At 39.2% G+C, this 22827-nt stretch overlaps 1 protein-coding gene across 1 annotated transcript in view; it reads left to right on the top strand.

Moving 5' to 3' along the window:
* Positions 1 to 22827, top strand: part of LOC129423731 (solute carrier family 22 member 4) — a 111143-nt gene that overhangs the window by 63901 nt on the left and 24415 nt on the right. Inside the window, exons 3-4 of the mRNA XM_055180164.2 lie at positions 15574 to 15728; positions 16758 to 16929. Of these exons, the coding sequence (XP_055036139.2) occupies positions 15574 to 15728; positions 16758 to 16929 (327 nt within the window). The remainder of the gene's footprint in view (positions 1 to 15573; positions 15729 to 16757; positions 16930 to 22827) is intronic.

Raw genomic sequence — 22827 nt, 5'->3', positions numbered from 1 at the left:
AGGCGATATGTAAAGCCACAATAGGCCACAGCAATCGATAGCCCTGATAGGCGATGTGTAAAGCCACGTCGATCAATAGCCCCGATAGGCGATGTGTAACCCCACGGTAGGCCCATCGATCAATAGCCCCGATAGCCGATATGTAAAGCCACGATTGGCCACTTGATCGACAGCCTCGATAGGCAATGTGTAAAGCCACGATAGGCCACGTTGATTGATAGCCCCGATAGGCGATGTGTAAAGCCACGATAGGCCACGTTGATCGATAGCCCCGATAGGTGATGTGTAAAACCACGATAGGCTATTTGTAAAGCCACGTCGATCGATAGCCCCGATAGGCGATTTGTAAAGCCACGTCGATCGATAGCCCCGATAGGCGATGCGTAAAGCCACGATAGGCCACTTGATCGACAGCCTCGATAGGCAATGTGTAAAGCCACAATAGGCCACGTCAATTGATAGCCCCGATAGGCGATGTGTAAAGCCACGATAGGCCACGTTGATCGATAGCCCCGATAGGTGATGTGTAAAACCACGATAGGCGATATGTAAAGCCACGTCGATCGATAGCCCCGATAGGCGATATGTAAAGCCACGTCGATCGATAGCCCCGATAGGCGATACGTAAAGCCACGATAGGCCACTTGATCGACAGCCTCGATAGGCAATGTGTAAAGCCACGATTGGCCACGTCGATCGATAGCCTCGATAGGCGATATGTAAAGCCACGTCGATCGATAGCCCCGATAGGCGAAACGTAAAGCCACGATAGGCCACTTGATCGACAGCCTCGATAGGCAATGTGTAAAGCCACGATAGGCCACATCGATTGATAGCCCCGATAGGCGATGTGTAAAGCCACGTCGATCGATAGCCCCCATAGGTGATGTGTAAAACCATGATAGGCAATATGTAAAGCCACGTCGATCGATAGCCCCGATAGGCGATACGTAAAGCCACGATAGGCCACGTCGATTGATAGCCCCGATAGGCGATGTGTAAAGCCACGTCGATCGATAGCCCCGATAGGTGATGTGTAAAACCACGATAAGCGATATGTAAAGCCACGTCGATCGATAGCCCCGATAGGCGATGTGTAAAGCCACGTCGATCGATAGCCCCGATAGGCGAGAAGGCCGTGGAGAACACTTACAGGGCAACGTTTTGCAATTTAGTGCGAAGACCGCAAAGGGCAAGATACGGGGCAATGATATGTATGCAACAAAGACGGTTACGGGGCAACGACTTCCCATGTAGCGTGAAGACCGCGAAGGCAATGATGCGGGGCAACGATATGCTGAATCATAATAAAGGCTGCGGAGGATAGATGCGGGGCACCATATGCAATGTAATAAGTCGGTTGTGGTATCCATGACACAATGTAACCATATGCTGATTAGCGAGAAGGCCATGATACACATCAACAATTTGCAGTATAGCAGTATGACTGCGAATGCTGGATACAGGCAATGATATGCCACGCAGCAAGGAGGTCACGAGAGCCATGCAATGGGGCAACAATATACCCTATAGTGAGAAAGGCTGCGTATGCTATGTCGGAGGCTGTGATGGAAAGCGACAATATTCCTATAAAGCGCGCTATGCCACAGATAAGTTTAGCGAGAAATGAGACATGGTTGAGTAACCTACACCCCCACCAGTATCTGCTGGATCGTACTTTGATCATTATGCAGCTTAAAGCTATAGAAACTGATGAAACGTTGCATTTCAAGTGTATTCACTTTTCAAAGTATTTATGTAGTAAAAGATGGGATTTTGGCTATGGCTTTAAATTTCAAGTGTATTGATGGCAGAAAAAAAAAATTACCTAGGAAAACAGAATCATAACATTAACATGAAATTGATAAAACAAAGAAATTAAGGTTATTGAATTTTAAGATTAATAATTATAGACTAGAAAGATTAGAAAATATGGAAGTAAATTAATCTAAACTGTATGAACTAAATGTGAACGAACAATACGCAATTGAATGCTTAGTGTCTTGACTGGAGTGTTATTAAAATCCTGAAACTACTAGAAGGTGCGGGATCAGGTTATGTCAATAGACCACGATCAATGATAGCCGACACCATCAATTGCCCTTCTCATGCAGAGATTATGAATACTACACAGAAAATGCTTCCAGGATTTGTCCGGAATCATTAGACTTTTGGGTAATTTATTCTGCCGATTATTTTTCGGAGTCATGCTTACTGCGAAAACCCGTAAAGACATGTGATACATGTAAAGTCCTGCACATGCTTGACTTTTAAGCGCTTCTGAAGTTCGCCAGTTATTTGTAACTCGTATTTTAAATGAGATCATGAGGAGCGCGTGATGCGCTGCTCTGTCATGCAGGTGAATGATCTCAGCTTTAGCAGCACGTATAGTGAGCACGCATCGTTTCACACAGAGAACTTTAAACGTGCATCTTTCGGCAATTTTACTAGGTTCTCTTTACGGGAGCGATCCCAGACATTTACGGGATGTGATTGTGTTGACACGGTAGCCTCAAACAATTTTAGAGAACATATTTTAGACCATACTGCGAGTCAGACTTCACCTAAAGTCTTTGAAATTGTTCAGCATAATTAAGTTAAACTTTAATGGATAAACAAGTCAATCGCATGTTGTCACATACCATTCTTACATAACCTGCAGTTGCAACACCAATATGCATAGCATGATTTGCCTCATAAGAAACTTTTCAATAAACAAGTAATGCTTTGACTTCGTTGCACCTGAACTTGTAATGCATGTAGCGTGGACTTCGCACTAGGGTGGTTAAAATGCACGCTGGGTCAATGAGAGAGAGTTCCATTTCCTGTTACAAGGTAATTTTCAGACCGCCAAGGTATCAGTGATGTGCAACAAAGTTTTAAGAGGATTGCAGACGAAAAATCCGTTGAAGATTGAGAAAGTTATGATATTTTTATTATTAGAAATCAGTGGAAAGTTATATGGATGTCTATGGAATGTGTGTGACCGAAATGCTGCCTACTTACATGTTTTTGCTTATAACTTCTCATTTTATCAGATATGTTCATGAAATTTTAACAGAAGGTAGAACTTGTTAGTACTTTCAAATTAAATTATAAACATTTGCTGTTTTAGTCAGAATGGGCATCGGACCCATGTTAACCATTATTTTTAGAATGATGCCTGCGGTGGACGTTCTGACATGACGTTCACTGTAGTCTAAAACAAGAAACGTAATATGCAAATTTTCGCGATCTATTTAAATACAATCTCCTCCATACCATTACCATGTTTCAGCACCAAGATAAAAGATATATATTGTGGTCCATTAACGTTTCATTATTGTCCAGAGTTTAGTGGAAGCACATCGACCGGTTGAAGTGACACTCAGTTTTAAACCGTTGCTGTGAACTAAAAACACCTCCGAATTGAATACTAAAAATATCAAACGCTTCCGGTGTTCGGACTTGACGTATTAATTGTCGTATTTAGTGAAAACATACTACAACCTTGCGACGATGACTGAATATTGCATGAGACGCATTGTAAAATTACCGCGCGGGCGGAAGCAGATTTTATTCGATGCGCGTACCCGCGCAGTCAGCATTGCTATATTAAATAGAAGAAATAAATGGTCACTAGCCTGGGTGCCAGCCGATCTTAGCCGCGCCCACAAGAATGTGAAAACGGGAAGATCGGTCTGGCGTTTCTCCGTTGAGGAGCTACTATGCTTGGACAAATGCTGGTCGAACCAATCAAATTGTGAGGGCGGGCTTTATACGATGATGGACAGATAATCAACAGTAACGTAATGAACCACGTCACCAAAGAGCGCGTGTGTTGAATGGCTGCTGCTGTGTAGAGTTCAGATGTGTGGATTCTGACATTGAGTCTGTTCTAAAAGATATCGACAGAGCATTGATTTTAAAAGAGGAACAGAGAAACGCGAGCAGGGCATTTGTTGATGTTTTTGCCGTCCTTCCTATTCGGCAAAAGTTGGTCGCAACTGAAATGGCTAACGTTATCACGGCGATGCAGCTCAGCGTGCACGACGAGATGGATATAATTAGCGGTCGTTACCAGCTTCTTTTCGGAAGCCCGGAATCGTGGTTGCTGAATAAGTGAGGGACATGCTAGGCTCCAATATTTTCAAGCAAACGTAATGGGTATTGTCGTGGATGAAGTTCACCTAACGTACAAATGGTAAGAGATAGTCTTACTCTATGACTTAGTAAATACTTCATGTTGTGATATAAACGAAATGTTGTAAACATAATAGGTGTTGATGTACATTCGCTAACTCATTATAATCACAATGTTAGTGTCATTGTTGCGAAATAACTAGCAGTTCGGTCAGGCTGTAAAAGACGTAACGTACGTCACACACTCCGTTGCTCTGATTGGTCGTAGGTCTATCCAATTGAGTGCAGAGGCATTTTTCGGTTGAGACACGCCTCATAATTATAGCTCAATGGAGCGGTATCAGACTCAAATTCTGACTAGAATTGAGTATGACAACGTCCGGCTAAATGGTCACATTCCCAGTACTATCGTGTCGGCAATCTCACGGGCTGCGATATAATGATAAAAAAAATAATAATTAATGTAACTTACCTCACACCAAATTAAAATGACAGTACATTTAATGCCATAATTCTTATGAAATGCAAGCAATTGATTTCAACTGTGTGACAGCGTTTCCGACGGTCGTCGGACGAAACATTGATAATTGTACATTTGACCGACATAACCAGACAATCACTCGCAATTTGCGCAAGAAATGCAAGTTGAGTGTTATGACTGCGTGCTTATTCCTGTGTTAGTATGCCAATGTGGCCTATCGTCAGTATTGAGCAGGCTGCATAGTGATGTTAACAGTGACATTAAAAATGACATTAACAACTAAAATAAGACATCCCGTATATTTTGGTCAAAGACTGCAATAACTGACAAATACAGTAGGTAACATTTAATATGTCCCTTAAATTAGTAGGAACAGGTAGGCACATGTAGGCACATATCGGGAAGGTTGTATAGGATAGACATATTCAGGAAAATTATGTAAAGCAGTGACCTTACCTTGTTTCTTAGGCAGACACATATGATTTTACACCATTTTGTCGTTTACGCATTTTTTTCACCATTTGTTTACAACAAACACGCACAGATAATTAAGACAGTTGCGTTCGGGTCTTTTGACGTTAACTTACTCACGCGTTAATGCCGTGCTGTTGAAACGCGATCGCCTTTCAGGAGGAATAATGCCGTAAAAAAAAAAAAAAAAAAAAAAAAAAAAAAAAAAAATATATATATATATATATATATATATATATATATATATATATATATATATATATATATATATATATATATATATATATATATATATATATATATATATATATATCTTTGCTTTACAGAGCCTTCGTGTGGTGACTCTCGTTTAGATGAGAAGACAAAGATATTTTAGTTAGGAAGACATCACCCTTCGGTGTTTACCATGAACCGTAACTCCTCAGGCAATCAATATGATCAGTGACACCTGTTGCGGCCTAACTTCTCAGGCAATCATCAGTGACACCTGTGCAAGCGTCCAGTGAGTTGCTATGGTCGATTACAGTTTACGCTTAACAGGACTGCATTGCATTTTAATCTGTTCATTGAAATGAAACGGCCTCATTCCTTGCGTTTTTGTGCCAAGTTTGCGAGCTTCCCTAAATAAGGGTCTTTGGCAAAGTTGCGTTCGAAGGGACTGGTCAAACACGCCTACCGTAACCTTGTGTTGCAGTCTGTGAGAACGAGCGGCAAATGAGACGAGTAGCATATCGTGGATAAGAGATCCTGGGAAAAGGTTAAATTGGCACGAAAACATTGCGGGCCGAGTAAACATACCGAATTCACAAATAAGCAGAGGAAGGGCGAGCGTTTTGACATCCGATTCTGCTTGGTACGAGTAACAATCGCTTTGAAAACGTTTGGTTTGCACTAAGCATCGAGCAAATGAACTTCAGCTACGACACCTACGGGCAGCAGGAGAGAGTGTTAGTTCAGCGTTTAAATAGTCGGCATTGAGCTGTGATTGGTAAGCCGATTTTATGAATGAATGACGTGGTATTAGAGTCTTCCTGGTAGAACTTACGCTGACGCTTTCATTTCTCCTCCGAAGACCCTCTATCTCATTGGTTGAAAGTAGATTCAGCTCTGACTTCAGTTTAAGATGTCTCTTATACAGGTCTGGAGTGGGAGACCTAGCATAATGCTCATCCAATCTAAAAATCTCATCAGCGAGAAAATTTTGCTTTTCTTTGGAGAGCCTTTTTTTATTAGCATCATAAGAAATAATTTGGCCTCTTATACATGCCTTAAGGGCTTCCCACACTATTGAATCTGAAACTTCGGGCGATTTATTGACACTTAGAAAAAAAGAAATTTGGTCCGCAGCAAAGGAAACAAAATTCTCATCTGCCAAAAGGGAAGAATTAAAACGGCAATTCCTCCTAGGAAAAGGTAAATTCAAAAAAGTCATGTCCGGAATCAGAGGATCGTGATCCGATATAATGATACTTTGATATGCGCAAGACCGAACTCTAGGAATTAAACCGTTGTCCAGAACAAAATAGTCAATCCGAGAATAGGAGTGATGGACATTTGAAAAAAAAGAATATTCTCTCCTATTGGGGTTCAGAAGCTGCCAGACATCAGATAGACCATATTCAGAAAAAAAACTTTTTAGATAAATGGAGGATTTGCTAGTAATGCATGGCTTAGATGATGAACGGTCCATCACCGGATCGAGACAACAATTAAAGTCTCCTCCAAGAATAAGGGAATGTGAGTTTAGATCCGGAATAAGAGAAAGAGTGTGTTTGAAAAAACTGACAAAAAATTAGCTAAAGTTAAACTCTTACCGCATAATGTGCCTACAACAATTATATAACGCCCATTCTTATCTGATATAATATCATTTGGTACAAAGGGTATATTTTTATTAATCAGAATAGCCACTCTTGCTCTTGCCTGAAAGGAAGAATGGAAAATCTGCCCCTGCCAACCACGATTTAGATGGTTTTGATCCATACTTCGTAAATGGGTTTCTTGCAAGAAGGCAACCTCAGCTTTAAGTTGTCGAAGATGAGCAAGAACCCGGTTTCTCTTCACAGGATAGTTTAACCCCTTGACATTCCAACACAGAAATCTCAACTCTCTTCTCATTTAAGTACAGATCAGAGGAATGTGATCGGACAATAAAACAAAAAATAAACAAAAATACAAAGAGTAAAACAACATAAAAACAAGAGAACAGGGAAAATAAGTGCAAAGCCAGTATGACGCCACCCCATAAAGCCTCCTATCCCTCCGACTAAATCAACCCAACCCTCAAAAAACATTACAGTAGGAGCCAAACCCTCTAGAAAAATAACTAAATATTTTGTACACTTCCTTATTTCACCTTACCTTATATAATCCTCAATCCCTTAACGCAAAATATCCTCATAATATAACATATAGAGAACATTACATCAAGTAGTAAGCTTAACAGAATAAAGCCATGACATAATGGTCCTTAGCTCAAACTTAAATATTTTACCAGTAAAATAATCACATGGCAGATCAAAATCAGTAAAAAAAGAAAAAAAAGAATCTCCTCTAAAGTGAACGAAACTTGTGTTTTAAACCATGCTATCAGTAATTCTGAAAACATAAAAAAATAAACGAAAAAATTGTATGACAAATATAATTGAGCACCAATTATACAACAGCTCAAAACTGTCATTAGAAACGCAATAATGTCCGCATGATATAAGTCACTAAAAGTGAATAGTAAACTATTCATGTATAGTCAGAAAAAAAGTCCGTTTTTTTTTTTTGAGTCAATGTTTTCCAGCAGACCCTTGCAACACAGTTCAGACAATGATCGTCATCATCTAAGAGGCATTACGGTGAGCCGTCAAAAACTTCTTTGCATCATTGATCGAAGCAAGTATCTTCTGCTCACCTACCTTGGTTAAGATCCTCAGCCTAGAAGGGAAAAGAAGAGATGGCTTGAATCCCAAATTGTAAAGTTCTGCCATTACGCCACGATATTGAGCGCATTGTTCTAGAACCTCAGGACTGTAATCGTCATAGATGGCGATCGGTTTGCCACGGTATTGCAGAGATCCTCTTCTCTTACGGGCCTCTCGTATCACCACCTCCTTGACCTGGTACCGATGGAAACGAACTATAACAGCTCTCGGTCTCTCACCTTGCTTTGGCTTAGCGATCAGAGCGCGATGAGCCCTGTCGAGTTCCAGGGGTGACGACAAGATCTGCTCACCCATTATTTCAGACAGCATCTCGGAAAAGAACGCTTTAGGTCGAGGACCCTCAGTCGACTCCGGTAAGCCAATTATCCTGATATTATTTCGTTGACTGCGTCCCTCCAAGTCCGCTGTTTTGGCCTTGAGCTTAGTGTAGTTCTCAGTTGGTTCGGAACATACCGCTTCCAACAAATGGATTCGCTCGCTGAGGTGGTCTGCGTTGGATTCAAGTGATGTAATTCGGGGTCCATTCATTAAAAAATGAAACTGAAATTCAAATAACAGATTTATTTTCATAATATTAAAAATTTCAGTAACTTTTTTTGTCGTACATACAACTTAATAAACAATTGTAACATTTTAAGGCTGGACTGTCACTGAAAAAAAGTGAAATTTTACATGAAATTAGCATTAAGGGACTGGGCGTTGCTAGACATAAGCTCTACTGGGGCACAGGACTTTTTTGAAAGCCTAACACTATTATACAATGTCCTTTGCTTATGTTTTTTTTTTACCTTTAAATAATGTCTCTAAAATTATTTCAGTGATAAAACAACTTTTAACTGGACAAATTATACTGTTGCTGCAACCTGATCAGCCTCCTAGCTGCTACAAGCACACAAGTGGCGGTGAAGGGTAGGAACCACAGCCCCGCCCCTCTCCCTGCCTGCAGAAGAGTGTCTGATACCAGGCACTGTTGCGCTTTTCAACCACATGGGGGAGCTGTAAGCCATTTTTACATGGAAACTACATAGTGTTGCTTTAACCCACTATTCCTACACTGCAACAAGGCCAGCAAACATATCCAAAGGGCAAATCCACAATCGTAAATCCAAAGACAGGCAAATGTTCAGGGCAGGCGGCACAACAATCACAAAATCGAAAAACAGGCACAGGTCAAACACAGGCAGATACAGAAACAGAATTCAGGATAACAAATACAGGTAACAGGTAAACTAACAGGCTGGACTTACAAAGTAATAATATGCAGTGAGTAACAAGACTGAGGTGGCTTTATACAAAACAAACAGGAAGTGGGAAGTGAAGTGTGACAGTAGCCGTTTCTTAATGTCAAGGAAGGATCCTCGGAAGCCAGAATTTCGAGGATGCTACGTCATCAACGTCCGCCGAAGGACTGTTAAGGATCTGTTAATGGAGTAGCCTAATAGGGACAGCCTTAAATTCATTGTAGAGATATGCAGTATAGTCCTAATACCCTTTTAAATTGTCATTACAAATTTAACTGGGTTTTTTAGCAAGTAGATCTTGTCAGCTTTATCATTTTAAAAGTAGGTCACCACACAAAAAAGTCTGGACACCCCTGGTCTAGACTTTATTAAGCAAACAAAAATCACAATTTAAACAATGAATCGCAATAGCTACAGAATCGGGATATGTATTGAATCGGCACAAAATAATCGGGATAGTATTGAATCGCCAGATTAGTGAATCGTCCCAGCCCTAATAAATTGCATAAACGGTTTGGAAATAATGAAAGCCGAGAACATATTTTCTTGCACATTTGCAGTTTACATTATACAATGATTAATATCTTATTTTTACAAAAAATATTTTTACAATAACACTATTTTAAGAAACTGACTGAGTGAGGATTAAGTGACGGAGTGAGGACTAACTCCCTTAAACTCATCATCTCTCAATTCTGCTTCCCTGCCTTGCACAAAACATTTCTGATGTCCATCTACAGGAGCCAGCAGTAATCGAGTCAAAATAAGATAATCATTATTATTTAGAAAATTAATTTAGTTTTATGTTTTCATAAGATATCTCAATCGCGTTGGCATCACCTGGACTATTGTATGCTGCAAAAAAATGCGACAGAAAGCAAAATCCTGACACGAGAGCAAGAAATTGCATAGAGAGCAAAGAAAAGCGTTTTGATAGAAACACTTTTTTTAGAGAAAATGTTTTCACACTAATAGCAAAAAATATATACTTGAGAGATTTTTTTTCTCAGAAATAATTAAAAAAAATTATAATTTATATTTTTTATGTTCTATCATGAGAAAATACTTTCTCTCAAAACTTTTTTTTAGTCTCAAATATTATTATTTTTTGCTTTTGGTATGAAAACCTTTTCTCTCAAATATTCTTTTTTTTCTCATGAAATGCTTCTTTGCTATCAGTGTGATAATTTTTCTTTCAAATAGTTTTATTTCTCTCAGATCATTTAATTTATCGCATGTAATAAAGACACATATCTCGCTCCATATAATGACACGATTAAACAAAACATAAATAAACAAAACATGCCATTTCAGATGTAAATATGATGCCAATATGTCATTATTCCGATTGAATACGCTGCGGTGCCGCGAAGGGAATAATGTGTTTCCTTATGGGGCATACTCACCAAACGCAAGTTCAACGATTTGCGCGAGTAGATTACATACAAAGTCAATGCAAAGACGCAATCAGACAGACACGTCCTTGTCCCTTCAATCGAGTTTTTGTGTGTGTGTGTGTGTGTGTGTGTGTGTGTGTGTGAGAGAGAGAGAGAGAGAGAGAGAGAGAGAGAGAGAGAGAGAGAGAGAGAGAGGTAAGATTCGTGCCCACGTCGAGAAAACTTAAAGGAACACGCCCACATTTTGGGAATTTAGCTTATTCACCGTATCCCCCAGAGTTAGATAAGTCCATACATACCTCTCTCATCTCCGTGCGTGCTGTAACTCTGTCTGACGCAGCCCCCGCTAGCTTAGCTTAGCACAAAGACTGGAAATGCATGGCTCCAGCTAGTATACTGCTCCCAATAAGTGACAAAATAACGCGATCATTTTCCTATTTATGTGTTGTGATTTGTATAGTCAAACCGTGTACAAATAACAAGGTGATATGAGACACAGCGATCTTTTAACAGTATACATACTGAGAACTATATTCTCTGAAGACGAAGCACTGCCGCATGGGCGGAGTGATTTGCACAACTCTGACCGAATTCTCTGCTCCTCACCAGGGGCTTCTCGTGTGCTGCGAGCAGATCACTCCGCCCATGCGGCAGTGCTTCGTCTTCAGAGAATATAGTTCTCAGTATGTATACTGTTAAAAGATCGCTGTGTCTCATATCACCTTGTTATTTGTACACGGTTTGACTATACAAATCACAACACATAAATAGGAAAATGATCGCGTTATTTTGTCACTTATTGGGAGCAGTATACTAGCTGGAGCCATGCATTTCCAGTCTTTGTGCTAAGCTAAGCTAGCGGGGGCTGCGTCAGACAGAGTTACAGCACGCACGGAGATGAGAGAGGTATGTATGGACTTATCTAACTCTGGGGGATACGGTGAATAAGCTAAATTCCCAAAATGTGGGCGTGTTCCTTTAATAGAAGACTAGAAACATGTTAAGTACTAAAGTATGTCACTCATTTAATTACAGTATGTTAACTGGATAACACTGGATATAACTCATTGTATAGTTTAATAAAATAATGTATTTTATATACACGAATCAAACGATGATCGGTCGATACTCATCTTTGATAGATTAATACTATTCCACCATCTGATCTTTAAATTATTTGCAATTTTTATTTGTCTCTAGTAAATCATATACTAGTAATAAATAAGAATAACTATACTCCAAGTAGCATTAAAAGCAAAGGGAAAACAGTTGACCATTAAATTCAGGCATAATACATTTTTTAATTGTGCCACCCTAAGATTTGTACTGGCCCCTTTGTGTCCCCCCATGAAAACAATCCTGGGGGCGCCACTGAGGAGTAAAGGAAAAAATAGCCCCATTGGGGTGTATTGTAGTCTGGCCTTATTGGCACACATTTCGGATGATGAGAAATTAACATATTTCCTCAACTAGGATTTCTTAGGACTTTTAGTATTATATGTTGTTCTGGACACCTCATAGAAATGAACTATGCTGAAAAAAATCTTTTACAATTAGTCTGTCATAAAACGCTATTTTGCCTGGACTAATCATGCTACGATGCACAATGTGGCATTTTTGTATTGCGAAGTATCGTTACATCCCTAAGCACTAACTTTCACAACTTTTGTTTTTAGCATTTTAACAACTTTGTAATTAACTTAACGTGTAATTTAATGTTGGGGCGTACATCTTGATTGTAACGTCACCATTGGTTTTAGTTTTAGATTGGTCTGTTTTCCAGCAGTCTTTTGTGTGCACAAGGTTTACATAAAAATGAGGAAACAAACGCATTTGAAGCTCATGATATGTCATCACCATGTACAGAACTCTTATTATTCATCTATGCCTATGTACAGTTTGCATTCTATGGCACCCTTAACTTAATGACATTATTTGCATCCCCACCAATGTCAAAACTGACTGAAGAACTGTTGTGCTTTATACGAATTTGTGCATATTTAATTCATACACTAAAGACTGTAAAGTGTTTTATTTTCCTTACCTTTAACATGCATAAGCCTTTTTAAATGCATATTAAATTGCTCTTTGTAGAAGGAAATTTTGTTGTGATTATTTATTTGATTCTCAAAACATTAATAAACCTAATACTGCAAGTAATATAACATCCATCAACATCTGTGATATTATGATCTATGTCACTTTCATTGTCAAAAAACTCTGACAAAATCTTATTGACAGAAAACCTTTGCTTAAAGTTCATTTTCAACTGAGAGTGATCATAAAGAGAGAGCCCACAGAGCACAAAGAGAAATGGTTTAGTAGGCTTCTGTGTAAGCTTTTATGTTTGCTCACCCCATGTAAACCACGAGAATAATGTTTTCCCCTCCACCACGGGAAATATCAAAGTTCTCATGAGAATTAGGATTTCCCCTTTGCCCCTTTCATGTTAGCTATCAGTGGTTCTCGGAGTATGGTCGTTAGGTTAGGACTATGAAACTTAGGAAAGACTTTTGAAAATAGAATATTTATAATATTTATATATTAAATATAAAAAATTGGGAATATTATAAAATTATAGCATGTTATAGTGACCTCAATATCACCCGAAACAACCAAAACAAATTTATGTATAGTTTTATACAGCATCTGATTCAAAGAACACAGATGCTACAAAATGTTTAGAGGACATTGAAAAAAAGATCATGATGTAAATTTGAAGCCAAAAAAATTGTCAATCATGCATTTACAGACGTTAAACTTTTAATGGGGTTATTGCCCCAAAGATAATATCTGCCAAAATACTAAGGATGAAGAGGAATTTTTTAGTAAAACTCACCTTTCAAAAAAGTTTTGTAATGTCCAAGCCAGAGTTTAGATCTGTGGGGTGACCTGAAGGTGGTTGTGCACAAGAGATGCCAAACAAAACTGACAGAGTTAGAGTGCTTTTACAAGGAAAAAACTAACTCTTACCCACAAAGATTACATGCTGTGATAAAATCTAAAATGCGCTACAACTAAGTAGGGGTGTGCACACTTTCGCAACCAGGTTATTGTATGATTTTTATTTTTCATGTTCCTCCACTTATCCTAATATACAGGTTACAATTTCACAATAAAGGTGGAACAGGTTTAAACATGAGTCATCTTGGTGTCATTTCATTTAGACATCATAAAACCTGCCATTTAAAAAGGATGTGTAGACACTTTAAATCCGCTGTACATAATCTTGTTTACTAAAAAACAATAATGATAAGCAGTAGGGCTGTCACGATTAATCATGCAAATGTGCGTTTTCTCAATGAATTAATTTTAATGAATTATGGGCTGCGTCCAAAATTGCTGCTTTCTGTGGCAGCATTTCAAGGCAGGAAGGCATCAAGGCATGTCCGAAACCAATGTTAGGTTTACTTCCTGAATCCTAAGAACTTGTCCCACAATTCTATGTGTATGCTCGCATGGGGATTGTGATTGGTCGAGCCTGGTCGAGTTAGAAAAAAATAAAATGGCGGCCAAGCAAGCGGCTGGAGCACACATTTAGTGTAAATAAATTTATATTTTCACTTCTTACACGTTTAATTGCATTTTGTAGTGATAAGTATTTTAGTTTTCAAATATGTGATTAGTTATCACAAAGGCGCTCTCTGTTTATATTTCAAACTTTATATTTCCTTTTAAGTGTGTCCGAAAGCGTTTCTCTGAGCTGCCTTCATGCCTCCGAAGTCATTGCCTAAGTTTTCGGATGCAGCCACAGTGAAATCCCGGCACATCCCAAAGCCAGGGGGTGCTCTTGTGCAGAAACTCCCTTAGTGCCACAGAAGTAACAGCATTACAAATGCTCTTCCAGGAAATGTCTATAGGAATATTTACATTAGTGCTGCAACGACGCGTCAACGTCATCGATTACGTCGACTACGAAAATACGTTGACATGCGTAAAATGCATTGATTTGTTTGTGTGCGCCACAAAATCAACAATGGCCGCAACATTTACATTTTTATTTAAAACGGCTTCATTTATTGTTGTGAGCGCTCGGTGGTGCCCCTCTTGTGTGTGCGCGCGCTCTCTCTGCGTGAAGCCCCTCGACAGCGCCTCTCACACATGACACTGAGTGAAAGAATTAAAAGTTGGCTGTGTTTTCCATGCGGATTCCTCTGTGTACTTGCATTTTCACGTAAACGTCAGATGTTACTGACAGAGAAGACAACCGATTCGAGTTTATCATGAAAGGTTAGCAGTGTTTTCCCACACACACTGGTTCTCTGTGCTTGTGCGCGAGCTCACTCTCTCCTATGCCCGCGCATGCCTTCTGTATTAACTCTGTGTAATGGCAATTTTTTTATTTGCGCTGAATTGTTTGCGATGTTTCGTTTATAAATCAAGATTTTAGTAACTTAGTAGTTAAAGTAACAGCTGGTTGGATTAAACACAAGGTTATTGGGTCATGTTTAGTCACTATTTTAATAAAATATTCTTTATAGTACTATTCGGACGGGATTAGTTTTACATAGGGAGGTGGGAAAAAGTCATTTTTATCAGAGCTTCTGTAAAAAGGTCCGGAGAAATTACCTCAGGTCACACCAATCCTGTGCAAATAGACCAGCTGTAAATATACATGTAAATCGCGTAATTTCCGTTTAATTTGAGGGTTTCTTTTAAATATAAAATCGCTTAAAGAAGCATTTACAAGTCAATGGCCATCCAGTTCCTGAATAACACAACAAACTTATTTTTAAAGTCAAATTTACTTCCCTGAGGCACGGAACTGTTTTTGAAACTGACGTTCTCCCCAAACTGAAATTAAACACAGTGTTTCGCGTTTTCCTCGTTTGTGCCATGTTGTTTAATAGTACACATGATTAATCATTGCAGCCCTAATTTATTCTTGTTGCCATTTCATAAGAATTTTGTTTGCTCTTGGTTTTCAGGTTTGGCAGGAAAATTGTGCTCTTTGCTACCATGGCGATTCAGACAGCATTTACCCTAATTCAAGTCTTCTCTCCATCTTGGTTGATCTTCTGTTTGTTGTATTTCATCGTTGGAATTGGACAAATTTCTAACTATATGGCAGCATTTGTTTTAGGTACATGCTTTTGATATACTGTGATTTAAAGTGTATGTTAGAATAAAAGCATATTGCTTTAGACTCATTAATCCCTTTATTACTACCATGTACCCATCCTCTGATGGCTACTTCCAGCAGGATAATGCACCACGTCACAAAGCTTGAATCATTTCAAATTGGTGTCTTGAACATGACAATGAGTCATGTACTAATGTACTAAAATGGCCCCCACAGTCACAAGATCTCAACCCAATAGAGCATCTTTGGGATGTGGTGGAACGGGAGCTTCGTGCCCTGGATGTGCATCCCACAAATCTCCATCAACTGCAAGATGCTATCCTATCAATATGGGCCAACATTTCTAAAGAATGCTTTTAGCACCTTGTGGAATCAATGCCACATAGAATTAAAGGAATAGTCTACTCATTTTCAATATTAAACTATGTTATTACCTTAACTAAGAATTGTTGATACATCCCTCTATCATCTGTGTGCGTGCACGTAAGCGCTGGAGCACGCTGCGACACTTCGATAGCATTTGGCTTGGCCTCATTCATTCAATGGTATCAAACGGAGATGGAGTTGGAGGTGACCGGGCACGTCAGCGTTTTTCCTATTTGAGACGAGGGGTTGTGCGAGCAAGTTTGGTGGTGCAAAATAGAGCGTGGCGCTTTTCTGGGCGGATTTAGAAGAGGAATTATATTGTATGGCGTAATAGCACTCGCCTGAAAAGTCCGCTCCCCTTCTCCCTCTCATAATGGGAGAGGGAGGGTGTTACTGCGCCGAGTCGAAGTACTCCCACAAGTTGCATGTTGCTAATGGAGGAGTCAAAATTATTTTGTTCGGAAGTTTATGAATCCCCACGAGATTTATTCACAGTGGTTAAGAGTGATTGGCAATGATATTAGCAAAATAACTTTCTTTATAGTATTTAACAGCTTTTTGATATTTGATATTTAGTAACACAATTCCTCAACAATTCAAGTGAAATATGCAATTTATCATTGTAACTTTTTATTCTGCTCTTCAATCCTGTTTGTCCTACAGGAATGGAGATATTGAGTGGATCAGTTCGGGACATCTTCTCCACTCTTGGTGTGGGCCTTTTCTTCTCAGTTGGGTATATGATACTCCCATTGGGTGCATACTTCCTACGAGACTGGAGAATGCTACTTCTGGCTCTAACCATCCCTGGTTTCTTCTACATACCCCTTTGGTGGTAGGTGTAAGCTATGCACCAAAGGTTACCATTTACATATTTACTTCTTAACATCATTCCAGAATCTATGGGTATATATATATACACTATAAAACCCAATAAGTTAACTCAACTTAAACTGTTTGAGGAAACCGATTACCTTAAACCATTTAAGTTTTAAAACTGATACCTTAGGTAAGGTTAGGTTACTTTTATTGTACCCGTAGGCAAATTAGTTTTTCAGTGCAATGACATTCTTTGGCATCTATTACAAAAACACACAACACAGAACACTCCACAACGCATAGGGACAAATAAATAAATACCAAGCGTGCCGCACAAGCCAAACCGTCTCGATCGCCCCCCAGTGACTATTCCCAGTATAGGTCATAAACCCCGCCTCCCCATGTTATTCAATGGGACTTGAGACCAACAATTTTTTTTATTAAACTTCAATTATCTTTTTTTCCGAAGCTGGTTTCTGTCATTTACTGTAGTTTTTATCACACTGATGTACATTCAAATATTTGTTTTTAAAATCGGTTTGTGTTTAGTTATTTATTTAATGATATAAAAATGGTGGTGTCACGTCATGATTGACAGGTGTGATATCATGTGATATGTGCATTCTGCGAAGGCGGGGTCTTGATTTCGCGGCTTCACTTCCTGCTTACTACTTCGCAGGACTGGTCCCGAAATCGCTACTGCGCAGAATCAAGACCCAAGATGTCAGCGCCATATCGGGACACTGGCAGCTTCACTTTTCACCAATTGAAGAGAGCGAACAGGCGCCGTCCATCTTTTTTTACAGTCTATGATAAATACTCATACTAAGTAAAGTGCTCTCAAAACATTACATATGGTCTTTGTTAAAGAACCCAAACAAAAACTTAACAAAAATGAAATACAATTAAAAACAAAAACAAACAAAAATCATTTCTAAAAATCACCTCTACAATATGTTAATCATATTAATCATATTTGGTACAAAGCTGCTCTTATATCTTTCTGTTCTAGACCTTAGGATTTTATACCTCCTCGCAGATGGCAAAAACTAAAACTCACTGTGCAGGGGGTTGAGTGTCATCATCTAAGATTGGGATGGCCATCCTTTGTAACTGTTTGGTGTACAGGGATGCGACTCCTAGTTTCATCAATCAATCATCTGTGGCACGCCTTTATCACCTTGCATTTAAAAAAATATTTTTACTCAGTAACGGATATGATTTAAAATGTAGCGAAGTATAATAAACAAAACATACATATTAGTGATATTACGCACTGCCCGAAAATAGTCCCCTTGAATACTTTCAATGGCAGGGGACTATTTTTTTATTTATTATTTTCGGGCAGTGTGCAACATCACTACGCCCGCCGCAGCAATGCTACACCAGCAAAGTCCCTGATTATTACGCCAGAATGAGAGTATAGTCTTAACCATATCTGCCTAGAAAAATTGCAACTTTTAATTTTCTGTCTGTCTTATTACACGATGAAACTATATGGAGTTATGTTTGTGTCAAATAAAACGAACGCAACTTTTGCAAAAACAAACATAAATATACATTGATAAAAGAAAAAAACACTCTGAAAATAAAAACAATCAACTAACTAGCAAAAAAATTAACATCATCTTTAAATATACTGCATTGTTTGTTTATGGTTTTCTAAGTTTCACTTTCACTAAACATGGTTTTGAATGTGCTGCAGGTGTTTTCATTTCACTTTCCGGGTTTTCGTTTGCGCTTCGCAAATTTCACCATTTTGACACAAACCTCTCGTGAGGGGCGGGCTTAACACCATTTCGCTCTTATTGGCTTGTGAGATTTTGATTGACAGCTCATTGAACCGGAACCCCGGAACAGAAGGTGGCCGTAGTGCACCAATAAGCTGGATGCCAACCGCTGTTAAAAATAACAAGACGACGACGATCGAGCGCTGTTCATCAGCGGGGCTTGCATGTCTGGACTCTGGAGCTTTAAGTAGTCTAAACAAACGGTAATAAGGGTATATTAAAGAACATTAATGATAAAACACGGATATTTTACACGACAGCAGAAGAATAACAATAGGTCAAGATGAGTAATCGGGAGGCTCACGGTCCGGAGCATCAACACCATCCTCTTCGGCCGGACAATCGAGGCAACCCAAGGTAAGTTTGTAATAACTATCAAAATAAATAAATAATCCCACTGCAAGTTTTATTCATGTGCTGCTGGGGAGGTTTTTGCTGTAAGCCTTGCACAGGGTGGCCAGCTTCAAAATTTCAGGGTTCTAATGTTAACCTTGTCTGTAAACTTGCAGTTTTCTAAAGCAACAATTAGTTACAAACAAGTTATACATTTTAAAGTATTTGTGTTGAATGATTATTGTGCTATATGTAGTGATGTCATTAAATGCTTATTGTTTATTTTACTGCAATAGACGGCAAACTTAGGACGAGGCAGCACTTTCTGTTCCACGGGTGATGCAGTGGCTGACAGGCACCTGCTTCCCTTAGAGAAGAATGCCTTCAAAATACACATGCATGCAAAGGCCAAGCAAATGAATTTAAAGAAAGAATGGAAACAGCAGTGCAAAATGATGCTTACTTTTACAACGTCTCAGTTGAAATGAACTCAAATGTCCAGACAAAATGTTTTTCCCAATAGTAATGTCTTTTTTATCATTTATAGATGCTGTTTAACACGCATAACGTCTTGCATTGCATTTGTCCTTCATGTTTAGAGTTGACTCTCAGATATGTTAAGCACAGGTTGACAGACGCAGTGAGAAGGCATGATATATAAAGATAAATTACCAGCACAACGCTATAAAGTGTTGGCACGAATAACCCTGCAGATGCATATGAATCTGAACACAATAAGAGGGGAAGCCCAGCAGTCACAAACAGCAGGGGTGTTGCGTGTTTTTCTTTGTGATGTCTGTTTGAATAAATGAGCAGACACTGATTGGCTACTTGCTCAATGTTTATTCAATTTAACAGCAAAACATTGCAATGAACGTGCTTTGTTTTAAGTAAATCACACACAGTAAACAAATCCTTAACAAAAATAACATTGCAATGAACGTGCTTTGTTTTAAATAAATCACACACACAGTAAACAAATCCTTTAAAAAATTAAGGCTAATTAAATATTATAAGAGCTGCATAAAAACTGCGTTACAAATTACAAAATCTAAATACCTTTATCAAAAAAGTCGAACAACGGCTGTTTTAAATAATACCTTATTAAATTAACTTAATACAGGAACAAAAAGTGCAATGACATTTTAAATGCCTAATCTTTCTTGACTTCCAAGTTCCGTGACATGAACACCAACATGTTAACTTTACTTGGTTTTAGTGACGATCTGACAGAAGTAACTATGTTACCAGCTGTGCTAAAAACTCGCTCTGATGCTGTGCTTGTAGCACAAATACACATGTATTTACGTGCCAATTTTGCTAAGAGCGGATAGCGGGTTTCATTGTCTCTCCACCATGCTAGTGGATCAGCCGTGGAGTGAATTGTTTGTTCCTGGAGATAGCGTGTTAACTCCGCGTCAGCGCGCGCTCTGATCGGTAAAGGTGCAGAGATTTCAGACCTCCGTTTACTAAGGAGATCTCCAAGATTTCTCTTCTTGGAAGGGGGTGGTGCACAGACCTCTCCCGGATCATCTCCAGCAGTAGCAGCAGCCGCCGAAGCACCACTAACTCCGCCTCCGTTTCCCTCGTCAGCTGATACAATTTCCCCCCGGAGTACATCTCTTGTCTCCTCCAATCCATCCCCCCCCATTGCCTTTGTATCTTGGGTCAAGGAAAGATGACTTTGCCAAAAGCTCCTGAGTGACTGGGGCACTGTACTTGTCTTCCAGTACGCTGGACATTTTGCGTTTTATATTTTGTGTCAGATCCGTTTCATTTGGTTTTGGTTTTAAAAGATCGCATGTGAACAGTTGCAGGACAGGCTTTACTGAAGAAACTGTTACATAACGTTCCCCAGATAGAAAGTCGGTAAACCACAGGTTTTAGAGATTCTTGAAGCGATGTTAAAACTTCTTTATCTTGCCATTTAAGAATCAGATGCTGGTGCTTTCTATCTGAGACCAGGACACGTGCGATCGCTTGCTCTTGTTCCAAAATTCTCTCAACCATTTTCTGTTTTGTTCCCCACCGTGTCGGACAATCCTGTGAAATAAAATATAGTTGATTATTGGAAGGGGACGCAATAGAAAAAAATAAATAAAACGAGTACCATGTTATAGCCTATATATGTCTGCTTTTTATTGATATGCATATAAAATAAATAATAATAATCTAAAACCAGTTACATACTGTTCATTACAGAATAGTATAATATAGAGTTAACTATCTTAGGCTAAAACAATTCTTACCAGAATAAGGCTGTGCTGTGGGATTTGGAGTTCTGTTTGTGCCTTCTTTTTCTTCCAGCTCTGAGAAAAAGCGCTCACTAGGGACCGACATAGACCTAGAGGTCGACCTGTTCGGGCAGCTTCACTGTTTACACCGTTTGTAACAGCCAGATGCAAATTATGGCCAAAACAATTTAGCCACGGCCATCCTAATTGCCTTACTGCAGCAACAATGTTCGCCCCATTATCGGTAGTGATACATGACAGCTTCTTTTCATCCAGACCCCAGTCGTGCAACGCTAACTGCAGGCATTCGGACAAATGTTCGGCTGTGTGGCTTTCGGGCGTGTAGCTTGTTTCCAAACTCTTGGATTTCAGTGACCAGTCTTTTGTGAGGTAGTGAACGGTGAGGCTCATGTATGGGGTCATATTCACGCTTGACCACATATCTGTTGTCAGTGCAAAATTACTGATTTCCTGGAGTTCTCTTTGCACCTCATCCTTTACCTTACTATACGAGGCCGGAACAGCTGTTTGAGAAAAGTACTTTCTCCCAGGCATCTCGTACTGTTTGTCGAAAGTATTCAGCATTTCTTTAAATGAACTTGTTTCCACTGTGCGGAAGGGTACCATTCCTAATACCAAATATCTAGTCACACTATCTGTTAGCACTCGCCATTTGTCGCTGTCTTTTTTATATTTTGTCGCCTTGGAAAATGCCTGGGCCATATTCAACTGCCTCTGACCAGATGTGGATGGTTGAGCGGCAGCAGAAGCAGTGCTTAATCCAAGTGCCGCGTGTGCCGCGGGGTGGTTAATCTTCAGATGGTTACGGAGATTAGTGGTCTTTGCATTTGTAACAAATACCGTTTTTCCGCATATTCTGCACACAGGCTCATCAAGATTTGCGGGTTTTCCGTTGTCATCTGGTTTAAACCCGAAATGTGCCCAAATAGGCGATGTAACATTTTTTTTGCAACGAGATCCATCGGTTTTACCTTTCTTTACGAAGTTTATGTAAAGTGATACTGCTGCAGGCCATAGGTTATCACCGCTATCACCTGACCAACGACCCTCGCCGTATAGGTTCTTAAGACCCATTCGCAAGGAGCTTGATTGACAGGTGATCTGACTAATCATACTTCGCCATCCGCGAGTTACCAGCTTAACATGGGAGGATTTAAAGTTGAAAAGCGGAGTTTACTGACGCTTTTCCGCTATCAAAACAGAATTCCTTCTTATGGTTATGCGTGTTTATTTGATGCTATAAATTAACTAGAACGAAGGGATGATTTGAAAGGTAAGACTATTTAATATGTTTAATATCAAAAGTAACATGTTAACAATTGTTTTAAATACTATTTAAACACTCTCTGATAAAAATGTAAAAAAAAATAATAACACAGTTTTGGCGGTTATAGAGTTCCAATGACGGTGTTCAACTATAACCGTCGGTCTCACGGTTATTAAATGACCGTCACACCCCTACTTGAGACCTACTTTGCAAAAAAGGGTGGGGGAAAGGATGTATTATTACAGTTTTTTTGTTTATTAATTGTTTAA

The sequence above is a fragment of the Misgurnus anguillicaudatus genome, chromosome 9, assembly GCF_027580225.2.
Source record: "Misgurnus anguillicaudatus chromosome 9, ASM2758022v2, whole genome shotgun sequence".
In the NCBI taxonomy this organism is placed as follows: domain Eukaryota; kingdom Metazoa; phylum Chordata; class Actinopteri; order Cypriniformes; family Cobitidae; genus Misgurnus; species Misgurnus anguillicaudatus.
The sequence above is the reverse complement of the archived record's forward strand: the minus strand, read 5'-3'. Positions and strand labels throughout refer to the sequence as shown.